The sequence below is a fragment of the Labrus mixtus genome, chromosome 10 (genome assembly GCF_963584025.1).
Source record: "Labrus mixtus chromosome 10, fLabMix1.1, whole genome shotgun sequence".
Classification (NCBI taxonomy): Eukaryota; Metazoa; Chordata; class Actinopteri; order Labriformes; family Labridae; genus Labrus; species Labrus mixtus.
In genome coordinates, this window is record NC_083621.1 from 20,904,275 (window position 1) to 20,917,095 (window position 12,821).

At 39.2% G+C, this 12,821-nt stretch overlaps 1 protein-coding gene across 3 annotated transcripts in view; it reads left to right on the plus strand.

Annotated features, from left to right (window-relative positions):
• Window positions 1-1,142: 1,142 nt before the first annotated feature.
• Window positions 1,143-12,821, plus strand: part of anxa6 (annexin A6) — a 165,893-nt gene continuing 154,214 nt past the window's right edge. Inside the window, exons 1-25 of one of the 3 annotated variants that reach the window (XR_009674699.1) lie at window positions 1,143-1,468; window positions 2,411-2,467; window positions 4,809-4,893; window positions 5,066-5,160; window positions 5,241-5,354; window positions 5,447-5,537; window positions 5,622-5,701; window positions 5,792-5,848; window positions 6,091-6,184; window positions 6,818-6,913; window positions 7,053-7,111; window positions 7,264-7,386; window positions 7,468-7,526; window positions 7,813-7,891; window positions 8,509-8,590; window positions 8,682-8,776; window positions 8,923-9,036; window positions 9,644-9,734; window positions 9,829-9,908; window positions 10,121-10,174; window positions 10,289-10,382; window positions 10,487-10,582; window positions 10,672-10,730; window positions 10,932-11,069; window positions 12,296-12,439. Coding sequence is in view for 2 of the 3 variants with exons in the window: in XM_061048723.1 (XP_060904706.1) it covers window positions 2,465-2,467; window positions 4,809-4,893; window positions 5,066-5,160; window positions 5,241-5,354; window positions 5,447-5,537; window positions 5,622-5,701; window positions 5,792-5,848; window positions 6,091-6,184; window positions 6,818-6,913; window positions 7,053-7,111; window positions 7,264-7,386; window positions 7,468-7,526; window positions 7,813-7,891; window positions 8,509-8,590; window positions 8,682-8,776; window positions 8,923-9,036; window positions 9,644-9,734; window positions 9,829-9,908; window positions 10,121-10,174; window positions 10,289-10,382; window positions 10,487-10,582; window positions 10,672-10,730; window positions 10,932-11,069; window positions 12,296-12,355 (1,998 nt within the window). In the remaining variant the exon portion in view is untranslated. Of the gene's footprint in view, window positions 1,469-2,410; window positions 2,468-4,808; window positions 4,894-5,065; window positions 5,161-5,240; window positions 5,355-5,446; window positions 5,538-5,621; window positions 5,702-5,791; window positions 5,849-6,090; window positions 6,185-6,817; window positions 6,914-7,052; window positions 7,112-7,263; window positions 7,387-7,467; window positions 7,527-7,812; window positions 7,892-8,508; window positions 8,591-8,681; window positions 8,777-8,922; window positions 9,037-9,643; window positions 9,735-9,828; window positions 9,909-10,120; window positions 10,175-10,288; window positions 10,383-10,486; window positions 10,583-10,671; window positions 10,731-10,931; window positions 11,070-12,295; window positions 12,745-12,821 lie in introns of those variants that run through there. The other 2 variants (XM_061048723.1, XM_061048724.1) reach the window with 2 other exon arrangements.

Here is a 12,821-nt window from a genome sequence, read left to right on the forward strand (position 1 = left end):
TAAATAAACTAAGTCTTCACATGCCTTGAAAAAATAAACAATCACTAATCAGTTTCACTATAAATGTGTGAGTTCAACAACCAACAAGAAGACTGAGATCTTATGGATGCAATCTAAACCTGTTAGTTTGAATCCTAAAATATGAGAAAAAAAAGTGGTTTAGTATCGAATAGACATTCTCTGTTAATTATAGTGACCGTATTAGCTATTGGATGTTACTGAGTTCAGAGATTACAGTAAAGTCAAGTTCTTCTGATCAGTGTGCAATGCATTAAAAAAACACAAGAGGTCAGTATACAACATGTAACACTCTTCATATGTTGCCTCCCACCTTAATCTCTGTAATGTATATGTCTTCATCTCACTCTGAACAGTGTGGGACAACAATAAAGCCTTATCATAATGAAGACATTAAAATAAGGAGGCGAACAAATAACCATATTTCATTCATAGTGGGTTAATGAAATAGACTGTTCGAATAGAGGCTTGAACAAAAACTGTCCTTTGTGTTTTTACAGTAATCTAGGGTCATGTCAGGGGAACACTGATAGTAACCACAAATTACCCATTAAGTAAGTGACGCATGAGATATCTCCAGTCAGAGTGAACTGTAGCCTACTGAGTCATTCTTCTATTTTTGGCTCTGGACTGTCTATAAACTCTTTACTTCCTAGAAGTTATCCTTCCTCTCATCTTTCTGAAGCCCAAAGAAATAATTGCAATAGTAGGCTTTCATCAAAAATGCAAGAATTGGTTAAAAAATACTCTCTGCAATGTACTTTCACAGAAACTAAACAGAATATTCTTCCAGTTAAAAGTAAGTGTCTTATCAGGAAACCAGTTTGTATCAGTGTTTGTTCCACCACTCTTTGAAGCTGTGAGTTATAGTCTGTGTTTAATTTGTTTCATATTTTCACTTTTACACTCTAGCCCACAATGCTGACATGGCCTCCCCTCCTCTGAAGTGCACTGCTTTCTCTCCCCTCTTACTGGAAGAGACGCCTGACACGACTAAAATAGAACAGACAAACTCTCACATCAGTGCCAGCAAAAAGAGCCTCACATTTTAACTTTCAGTCATGTGACACACGTGTGTAAATTCCGACAAACTAGGACAGTAAACATAGTCTAGTCATGATAGTTTATATTTTTTAGCGAGATAAAAGCTTACATTTGAAAAGCAAAAAAAAAAATAATTGCACCGCCTGAACTATTTAGGACTAAATGTTCCCCGGTCAAATACCTATCTTAATAGTTTTCGCTTTACGGTAAGACATTGCTGTGGGTCTCTCCCACACGCGCTACAGAGACGCCGCAGTCATTACGTCACGGAGGACACGTAACGGGACGATCTGAGTCTGAAGGAGGATCCACACAGACGGAAAGACCGGGGTGAGCAGGGACAGGCTACTAGACAGCCAGACCGGACTACTCTCACCGGATACTACAGACTTCCTGCACAGTAAAGGTGACCACTTTGACACATTTTCTGTCCGAAGATAAACTTCCTCTGTAGAAATTGGCCGATGGGCCCTTAGGAAATGTGACAGTTACATTAGTAAGCAGGATCGCAAGAGATGAACAACACCGTTGTAATTAAGTCAAGGGGATTAGTAACTTCAGTTTACTGAGACAACGCATTTGTTCTGGTGAAAGAGCAAAGTTTAAAGTTTGAGAAACAGCAGGCTAGATGGTAAGGTATAAAACCTGAGAAGTTAAAACTGTGTGGTGGGTGCAGGGTGTGGTTCAATAGCGGCCCAGTCCCCCCCCCCCAGACCTTGATTCTGCCAGAAGTTAAACTGTGCATGCTATTTTTGGAGAGCTTCACTCCTGTCTTAAACAGTATGGCTACGACGTTTAAAAGCTTTTCTGAAGTTTTATCTTGTGTCTCTAGACAAGCTAAATGAGTAGGCTAAAAGTCTACATTTATCCTTTCAGCTAGTTCTCATCTTGACTTCATTGTGGCTTGTTGTGTTGCACTACAATGCTGAATTCAATTGTATAGTGGGCCTAAGTGAGTGAACTAGTTTTTAACAGGGCTTCAACGTGCTGCCTTTGTACAGTATATGAAAGGTTGCATTATAGGTTAGGCAGCATGGAAAATATGACACTACAGCTTTCCTGCCAAAATAAATGATGTAAATTCTGTTCAGCAGCATGACATTTTAGGTGAATTTAAAGTCTTAAGTGTCTCCCTGTTCTTTTCCCTGTGCTGTTCTGCAGAACTGCTGTAAAATGTGGACTGTCAGGCTGTAGACTGAACAGCCTGCCTCATTAGATTTAATCAGGAAAACGAGGGGGTCATCATTTTGAATACTGTCTCTTTTTGACACAAGGACACCTTCACTAAGACATGGAGGCTTTGTTTTGCTGCTAACCAACCTCTCATCAGCATTTCCTCTCTCTTTAGGCCACACAACTATTGATTCCTGCCCAGTGAGGACACAGAAGACCAAATATAGAAATGGTAAGCGGGCCCTTCTGATCTTGCATTATGTAAGTGCTGTGAGATATTCATTGTATCGTACTGCTGAGCAACATGGAGGGTTTTGTGCACCTTTCAATGAGGTGTGTGGATAGAGAGAGAGAGAGAGAGAGAGAGAGAGAGAGGTCATTTTCCTGCCACCTGTCACCATGTGTCCTCCCCATTACGAAGGCAGTAGTGTAGGGTGTCAGTGCTACATGTGGAGAGACACACTTCACAGCATCTGTCAAAAACAATAGCTTTGTAGAATTATCAAAGGCAGGCATCCAAATGTATTGTCCTGTTTGTAAGTCAGTGCCCCGTTGTCCTGGTTTTCCCTGAAGTGAAACACACACCTCTTCCTAATTAAACACTGCAAAACTGTTGTTTCAACAACAGAGGAAACATGCAACGCCTACTGTACTTAGAAAGACATTAAGCCAAATAAAACATTTGCACTTTTCCCAATCCAAAGAAAGTCAATTACTTTGGTTATAGGCCTGTTGTTGGGGGCTTTTATTTGTGGTTCTGTTGATATGTGGGTGCAGCTTTCCAGCTGTCGTGAGGAGTGATGGTTGCTGTAGCGGAGCAGACGATCTGAGCATGTGCAGTGGCCCCTCAGCAGGGTGGAGAGCATAATTTGGCTGACTGCCTCAATGCAGTAATCTTCACTGGAGCAGCTGCAGTTTGAGTTTCAATATGAAAGGCAGAGCTTTTTTGTGTGACACGGCCACAATAGAACTGATGAATGTCTTTGTTTTAAACATTGACTTGTGACAATGTTCTCAGAAAGAGATTTTAAAGTGAATAAAATACCCCATGCATTTTGTATGTATTTGGGGACAGACCCCTGCAAAGGGTGTGACCATGTGTGCAACCTGAACCCACACTGCACGATACACACCTACCGCCCCACCCTTACACAAATGCACTCGCACACACACTGCAAGGTTTAGTCTGATCCGCTGGCAGTGAGACAGGCGCAGAAAGTCAGCTGCTGTAATCACTTGGCATCACCTCCTCTCCCTATTTTCTAGTCAGTGCCACTTTTGCTAGAGTCTACTTCCCATACTGCTTGTGGGTCAAGTCAGCCCACTGTTAGAAAACCAAAGTGTCATGTGAGTTGAAGTCTTCTGACCCTTGGGAGGGTTCAAATCCAACCTTATTTCAACTTTTCAAGCTGGTTCTGTTGACGTAAGCAGCAAATGGCTCAAGCAGCAGGCGCTGATAATCACTCTGCTAAAGAACAAGATTACAGCCATACAAGAAGGCTGTTACAGTGATGCTTTGAAGTAAAAGTCAGCACGCTAACATGCTCACATTGCCTCATTCTATCATTTTGATGATTACCAGGAATAAGTCAGAGAATCACAAAAACATGTTGGCTTTGGTGTTTGGAAACCATGATAGTTTACACCAAATGTTTATTGCAATACAGAGAAATCAAGCCAACCCTGGAGAAATATGTGGCAAAAAAATACCCAAAAACAGTTTAGCAAACACTCTCCCAAGAAAAACAAACAGGCTGCTTTAAATGAGGGCTGTAAATATTCATTTTTTGGTGTCTTTTTTTGTTTGCCCCAATTGTTGTTGGTGGTACTTTTAGACTTCATTGTGCTGTGGCTACTCAGCTCATTAGCCAAATCCTAGCTACCCAATGTCAACAACAGTACTACACACACCTAGAGGTAGGACTTACTGGATGAGAACATCCCAAGATTATAAGAAATCTAGTTTAAGGTACACTGGGTTTTTAAAAAAATATTCAAAGATGCTGGTATATGTTATTTTTAATATTATGGGTGAGAACTGTTTCGACATATTGTCAATTTGTACTAAAAGACAGTACCGTAATATACATACACATAACACACAACATAGTTTACAGCCACACTAGAAGCTCTTTAAGACACTGCTGTTTTGAGCTTAATGCTATTGCTAACGAGAGCATGCTAACATGTTTAAATTGATGATGCTAACATACTGCTTTAGAGGTTGTACATGTACCATGCACATCATCGTTGTTAAGTGGGCTTTTTATGTGACAATGGGATAACTAGCATTAAACTTACAGTACTACTTTAATATCCAACCAAAAGATGTTAAGATATTTCCTGTATTGCAATCTGTAAGGATGGTCAATCAACTAGTTAAGCCAATGTATATCATTAGTAATAATAATAATAATAATAATAATAACAATAATAATAATGATAATAATATAATTAGTTTACTTAAATCACTTAAAATCTGCTTGCAATAAAAGACTTTAGATGTCTGAGTATTTTTTGTTCTTGAGTTGTCCCCATGTGAAAAGCCGCTCCTCTAATATTGTCTCTTACAGGTGTTCAGAGGCACAATAACAGATGCTCCGGACTTTGATCCAGCTGCTGACGCTGAGACCCTTTACAATGCCATGAAAGGCATCGGTGAGTGCTCCGGTCCTGCATAATCTTTTTGACCACAGTGGCGAAATCTTTCATCACCTGCATAGGATGAATGATCATTGAAATACTTTAACGCTCTAGACTTGACAGTGATGCTATCAGTAATACGTTAATGTGACTGAGGTTGTTGAAAATGTTGCTCTGTGTTCTTCAGGCAGTGATAAAGACGCCATATTGGACCTGGTCACCTCGAGAAGCAATGCACAGAGGCAGGAAGTTATTGAAGCATACAAATGCAGCTTTGGAAAGGTGCAAGACTACAAATCCTCATTTCGTTCATTCAGGTTAAATTGTGGCTACAACTCACATTGTTTCTGCTTTCTCATCAGGACCTGATTGAGGATCTGAAGTATGAGCTGACGGGCAAATTTGAGCGTCTCATAGTCAGTCTGATGAGGACATCAGCCCACCATGATGCCAAAGAAATCCATGATGCAATCAAAGTAAGACATAATTAAGATTCTTAATCAATCTTTGACAACATTTAATGAAAATAAAATTCTCCACATTTCACTTAATACTACTCTACCTTAAGGGAGCTGGAACCAATGAGAGATGCCTTATTGAAGTGATGGCATCCAGGAACAACAATCAGATACATGGCATGGTTGAGGCATACAAAGATGGTATGGCGTGTTAAAGAATACAGTGTTCTCAATAAATGTAGTATTATTTAATTTCCTTAAACATTTGAATATCTTTTTCCTCAGCCTATGGAGGAGACATTGAGGAGGATGTGATCGGTGACACTTCAGGTCACTTTAAGAAGATGCTGGTTGTTTTACTGCAGGTCAGTGTACTGAGGAGTTGAAATTAAGACCATTGGCGTATCCATAATCCTTTACAATCGGACCTTATGAGTGTGTGAATCTGGTTTCAGGGGACCAGAGATGAGTCAGGAGTCGTGGATGCAGACTTGGTGGAGCAAGATGCACAAGTGAGAATTTACATTCATGATTAGTGGAAAAGTGTAGCATGATTAGGAATGCTGACAATGTATGGCTTTAATTAAAAAACGGAAAGACTTCTAGATATCGCTGACCTTTTTATGGATATTGAGCAATAGATGACACTTGAATGGCCTTATTTCAATATATTACAAAATAGTACCATGCCGTTACTTAATCCCTTTTTTATTATTGTTTAAGTTGTCAACATTCCTTTCTTCCCTCTGCGTAGGACCTGTATGCAGCTGGTGAAGAGCAGTGGGGAACCGAGGAGGCCAAATTCATCATGATCCTGGGAAACCGCAGCGTGACCCACCTCCGCATGGGTGAGAACAGCGCTCAGGGAAATTAACAAGAGAGTGAGGCATGCACACCTTCCCACTGTGACCGCAAGTCTCTGAAAAGTTAATGGCACATTAAAAGCTTGTTGGATTGTTGCGAAATGTAATACAGTAACACCCCTTTAACACTAGAAACAGTCTGAGGCTTGCTGTTCAAAACTGCAATTTATAAATAGGCAGAGATGAGTTCAAGGCAGAACAAAAATGCAGGTTGTCCTATATGACCGTTTCTTTGAGAGAAGGTTTGGGAAAAATGACATGGGAATAAGTGTAACTGACAAAGCTTTTTTTATAGTTCTAGTGAAATTTGTAGAACAAAAAAATAACTTTCCAACATACTGATGTTTAGCAGGTGATATTGACAAGGTCTAGCATCTTGTGTAGCTTGGTAACATGCTAAAATAAGCACCAAATACTAAGTACAGCTCAGTTTGTATGAAATGTCAAACATATAAGTTTATACTTTAGCAACCTTCAGTATCTGAGTAAGTGTAATACTTCACAGCTGAACTTAACATTTCTACTTACCTGTCATCAGCACAACATTAAAGTGCACATATGCTTAATCAAAAAGCACTAAATAATACACTCACTTCATGTTGTCTGCTGTTTGTTTAGTTTTTGACGCATACGAGAAGATCGCCGAGTGCTCCATAGAAGACAGCATAAAGAGTGAGCTGTCTGGAGACTTTGAGACGCTGATGCTGGCTGTTGGTAAAAAAAAAATACACACACACACACACACACACACACACACACACACACACACACACACACAGACAAATTGTCTTTATGAACACACACTCAAAATTTCAATTCGATATAAGACTCTTTTTCTGTTATTTTCTCACAGTCCAGTGCGTAAGGAGTGTTCCCATGTTCTTTGCCAGGCGCCTTTACAAATCAATGAAGGTAAACATACTCTGTGTAAAAATGGCTGTAACTAATAGTTAAATATTACAGTCTAAATTGATATATGATATTTGAAATGTATTATTATTATTCATAATCAAAAGTGCCTTCAGTGTCCTGACCCTCACACTTGTCCTCACCTTAATTTTTAGGGTCTGGGCACAGCTGACAACACCCTGATCAGGATCATGATTTCCCGCTCTCAAATAGACATGTTGGACATCCGCGAGTGCTTTCGTTTAAGATATGAGAAGTCACTTTACAACATGATTAAGGTTGGTTGAACACTATAGGCTTTTAAAAAAAAAACTTGATAGCACTGATAGACTCATTCTGTGTGTGTTTAAACCTATCAGGATGACACATCAGGGGATTACAAGAGGACTCTGCTCAATCTGTGTGGAGGAGATGACGAGTAAGTTAATATATGACTGCAAGAAAAAGCAGCAACCAGATGAGGGCGATAGAGCCCAGATTTTCAAGAGTTTTCGTTTCTAAAGGGACTATAAATTTCATTGGCCTAATGGGAGGGGACTGTTTTAGTACAACAGTAAAGAACCCTATGAACATTTTGTGACGTTAATGTGTGAAAGTAAAACAGCAATGATTAATCATAAACCCATGTTCTTAAAGATGTTCCCACTCTGTTCTGCTTCGGGCTTTGCTGAGTGTGCTGTCTTCTGTCAAACTGATCATTACAGCTTAGCTGGAGAGTTCTTCCCTGAAGCCGCTCAGATAGCCTACAAGATGTGGGAAATAAGTTCCATGACCAAAGTCCAGGTTTGGGCCCCATCTGCTCTCACATTAGATGTGTCGTTGCATGTTTATCCTGGCAGTGGCATGCATCCTAATTACCTGCTGACCCTGCAATGACCAGCTTCTTGCAGTGCCTAGAACTTGTGCTGATGACAATGCTATGTCTCCACAGTGAAGGCTTTGTGTAGCTGTGGATAGGGTGAGAATGCTTTTCTCTCAAAAACAAATCGTTTTTGTTACACTTCCCTCACCAAAACACTGTTTGCTTCGCTTTGTCGCAGGAATGAAGGTCAGAAAGATCTCAGCATTTGGAAAACAAAAGCTCGTCTCTCTAACTTTCTATAAAACTGAATCGTTTTTCAGCCTACACACCTTTTTCATTGTTGGTGGTGTCATGGCCTCTAACCTTGAGAGCGTACGCTCCCCCGCAGATGTGAAGAGATTAATATCAAATATCTTAGTCTGCTAGAATTTTGATATGAATGAAATAATACCTCTTGTTGCATAATAGTTTACAAAGAAATTATTTTTAATTTAACATGAATTAATACAAGCAATACTCTTAGTCTGCTACTCTGGATTATGTGTGTGTTTAAAGGATTGACTCTCACAATTCTTACTGTGTCATCTCACTACCTTAGCTAAGACCAACATTGCGTCCTGCTTCCAATTTTGACCCTGCTGCTGATGCACAAGCGCTGAGGAAAGCTATGAAGGGATTTGGTATGTGACCGTAAAAAAGAAAGGTCATTTACACTGCTAAAGTTTTAGAAAATGTCGTTTTTAAATGTTACCACCTTTTTACTGCCTACAGGAACAGATGAAGATGCAATCATTGACATTGTTGCACAAAGAAGCAATGCTCAGAGGCAAGAGATCAGACAGACCTTCAAATCCCTCCTTGGAAGGGTGAGAGAATAAGATGATTGAAAACAAAAAAATGTTTTATTCACAGGGGCATCTACCCCGGGGTTATGTTGAATATCTTACAGGCCATTTGCTTTCCAACTGTTTCCTGTAGTGAGCAAGTAACAGCTGTGTGTGTTGGTCCTCAGGATCTGATGAAAGACTTGAAGTCTGAACTGTCCAAGAACTTGGAGAGGCTGGTCATTGGGCTCATGTTGACCCCTGCAGAGTTTGATGCCAAAATGATGAAGAAAGCAATGGAGGTATGATTCATACAAATGACCTAGTTGTGATAAACTTTTGTCTTGTTCATTGTTGCAGACAGTATTTATTTAGTAGAAGGAGAAGCTCATGGTTGAAATTAACCCTTTGCTTTTTTAACATATTACACTTGTTTCTGTGTTTTACTTTGAATGCTGTGCTAAAGAGGGTGGTTAGAAGCTTCATAATATAGAATATATAGAATATATAAGAATCCAAATAACTTGCCTTTTAGGTGTTATGAACACATTAGTTAAACTTCCTTATTTAGAAACTAGTATAATACTTAACTCTGAACTGTGAAGAGTTCTCGACTATAAACTCAGTAATGCTGTGATATTCAATATTTTTTCTCATTTTCTTCCATATCAGCACAATACCTTAATATGTACCTCCTGGTTTGAGTTTTTCTTCTGTGTATCTTGAATAATCAAAAACACTCTTCGGTTAAGTTTAGACTTCAATAAGTCATGGTATCCCTGTACGTATCTGTGAGTCAGCCTATTTGGGTGAAATACAAATGGATATTAAAAATTAGAAACAAAAACTGTAAAGCATAGTGTAAATTAAATTCTTCCTTCCCTTGCTGTGTGCTCTTCATTTCCACAGGGTGCTGGGACTGATGAACATGCTCTGATTGAGATCCTTGTCACCAGGAGCAACGAGGAGATACATGCCATGAACGCAGCTTATCAGGATGGTGAGTTGATACTAAACTAAGGCTTAAACATTTATTTATTTGTTTGTTCTGGAAAACTTGATCGTGGAACTATTTATGTACCCACACCGTACAGGGTATAAGAGGTCTCTGGAGGAAGCCATTCAGTCAGACACATCAGGCCACTTCTGTCGCATTCTTGTTTCTCTTGTGCAGGTAAAGTTCATCACCATGAGAACTTACACTGTGTATAATTTCCACGCCCACTCACTGCAGTCTGCTGACTGAATCACAGATTAAACAACTCACACTCAAAGTTTTCTTTCACACTGTCTCACATAACATTTGGGTGAAAATAGTGAAATGAAAATTATGAAACACATTTGTCAAAGTTTACAATGACAAATAACTGTCTTGACTCTGTGCAGGGTGCAAGGGAGGAGGGTCCTGCAGATATCGAAAGAGCCAATGCAGATGCTCAGGTGATTAAGACTTTGTGTATCACAGTGTTTAATATTTTACTGTGTTACATGTAGTATGACATGGAAGACTTATTGAAAATGTTTCCTACTGTGGTTCCCCTATAAACTCATCAGGAACTTGCTGATGCATGCAATGCAGAGTCAGATGACATGGAGATGAAGTTTATGAGTATTTTGTGCACCAGAAGCTTCCCCCATCTGAGGAGAGGTAAAATCCTGTCAGCTGGATCACACTGATCCGATCATTAAATGTGTTTTCTATCAGAAAATGGATCCAGAATATAATTACTGAATTTGCTATTCATTCAACAGTATTCCAGGAGTTTGTCAAATGCTCCAACAAGGATATTGAACAAATTATCAAGAAGGAGATGTCAGGAGACGTCAAAAATGCCTTTTATGCAATAGGTAATGACTATCTTTGACCTTGTGTGTGTCATAGAGCTGAAAATCTGTTCTGAACATTACTTAACTCTTACGCTCCTTTTCCTTCACAGTTTGCAGTGTAAAGAACCAGCCTTCTTATTTTGCAGACCGTTTGTACAAAGCCATGAAGGTATGTATTTACAGTGCTCTTAATATGTTGATATAGATGTATTTGCAGCTACAGCCATGCTGAACATCATCAGGGCCTTGAATGCCACACAAAGCAGGTGATGAGGTCATAATTGTTGGTGCATGTCATACATGTTGGTTTTTGTTCCTTTTTCTGTTCACTGTTCAGAATAAACAAAGCATCTGTTGATCTCCTGTGCAGGGCCTTGGTACAGACGACAGAGCGCTGATCCGCATCATGGTGTCCCGTAGTGAGATCGACCTTTTCAACATTCGCAAAGAGTTCAAGGACACACATGATGTCTCCCTCCACGAATTCATCCAGGTAGAAACTATGCTCGTAAGTCGCAGTCGTCTACTAACCCTCCTGTGTGGTTTGCTGTGTCCTTGTCTTCTCTCTGTGTGTCTCTGCGGAGCTTTTGTCTCATCTCACCTTCTGCTCTGTGTGTTGCACATCCCTCTTCTTCTGCTGCTGCAGTGGGGTGGTGGGGAATGGTAATCTATAGCTTCCTGCGGTGGACTACGGGCTTGTGGCTTTAGCACAGCTGTTTAGGAATTTCCCTCCCGTGCTTAACTTCCTCTCTGTATCTGCTACGTGATTGGCTGACAGCCGCAGAGACAGGAAGCCAGCAACCAAAAAACAGTTCGAGAATAACTTACAGATCAAATCAATGTGACACAAATTCAAACACGCATATAGGGTGCCCTGGATTGGCTTTGCAAAAAAACCACCAATCTGATTATTTAACAGCAAGGGTCGCCTTATACTGTTTCTTGTTTAGTAGGTGGAAAGTTGTGTACCAACTTTATTTTAAGAGTTGTGTAGTTCTGTTGAACACGGTGATGCTTTTAATATTATATTTCTATGTTGTCTATATTCATTTCTAATTCAAGCACTTCTTAAAGTTAGAATTTTCATAATCTATATAAATTGTGAATTCCAATAAATTAGAGAATAAAATGAGAGCGCTCTGACCTTCCAGACCAGGCAGGTGCATTATTTAAAATATATTTAAAGAAGTTTGAGAAATACGGTACTTACTTTTTTTTCTTATAGTTAGATGAGACAATCCATAAAACTCCCTGGTCATAAAATCATAAAATCCAGATACTGGCATCTCTTAAGGTGCTTTATAGATCCTGGTCCGTGGATTGTGTTACCTTCAGGCAGAGCCTAAATACTAACTGGTTAACCTTGTTTCCATTGTGCTAAGCTAAGCAGCTAAAAGCTGCTTTTTTTAGCTTTAATTTATAAACCTTAACACTTACACTTAAATTACTGTGGTTTTGAATCTGACTCAAAAATCATCTTAGTTTAAATCCAACAAATAAGTAACTGTTCCTTTAACAAATATTGTCACATAACATTGTGCTGCTGTTATAAAGATAGAAATCTTTATGTGTAAGTGTCAGCTGATAATGTTACACCGAAGGGTAATTCCACTTTTTGCTCCCTCGATGATTTCACTGGATTTTGACCGCATGACCGGTATTCATTCAACATAAATGAAAGATAAAGTTTGAACCATCTTTCTCCTTCTCTGTTTGTTTTCCATCATTGTTCAGGGTGACACCTCAGGAGACTATCGTAAAACCCTGCTGACCCTCTGTGGAGGCGAAGACTAAACTTTCTCTGTAGACTTCATTTAAAAAGCCAGACACAAGCCTGATCACAAAGTGAAACTGGTGGTTTAATGTCAGTATCAATAGTGTCTTTTTACTGATGCCATGTCTCAGCCAAACCATGTGATCTTCTATCTCCCAACTATACCAAGCTAGTTTTCGGCCCTTATGTTTGATCTGTCAGTCCGTCATGGTAATGTTTTTTTTTTTTTTTTTTTTTTTTTTTTACAGTTAAACACCTTACAAGAAGATGTTAGTTTTTAAAGGTGCTTAACATGTACTGCAGATTGTAAAATTGGCAAGTCAGCTAGTGCCTTCAGACTTCAGACCGTCCAATGATTACTGTGATTTCAAGGCAGCAAAGACACCTAAATAAAATGATTAAAAAACAATCTTTGAATTTTTTGTTTTTCTTCTTATCGTTATATAATACATCATTTATATAAGATTTTGTAACTATGAAATATTT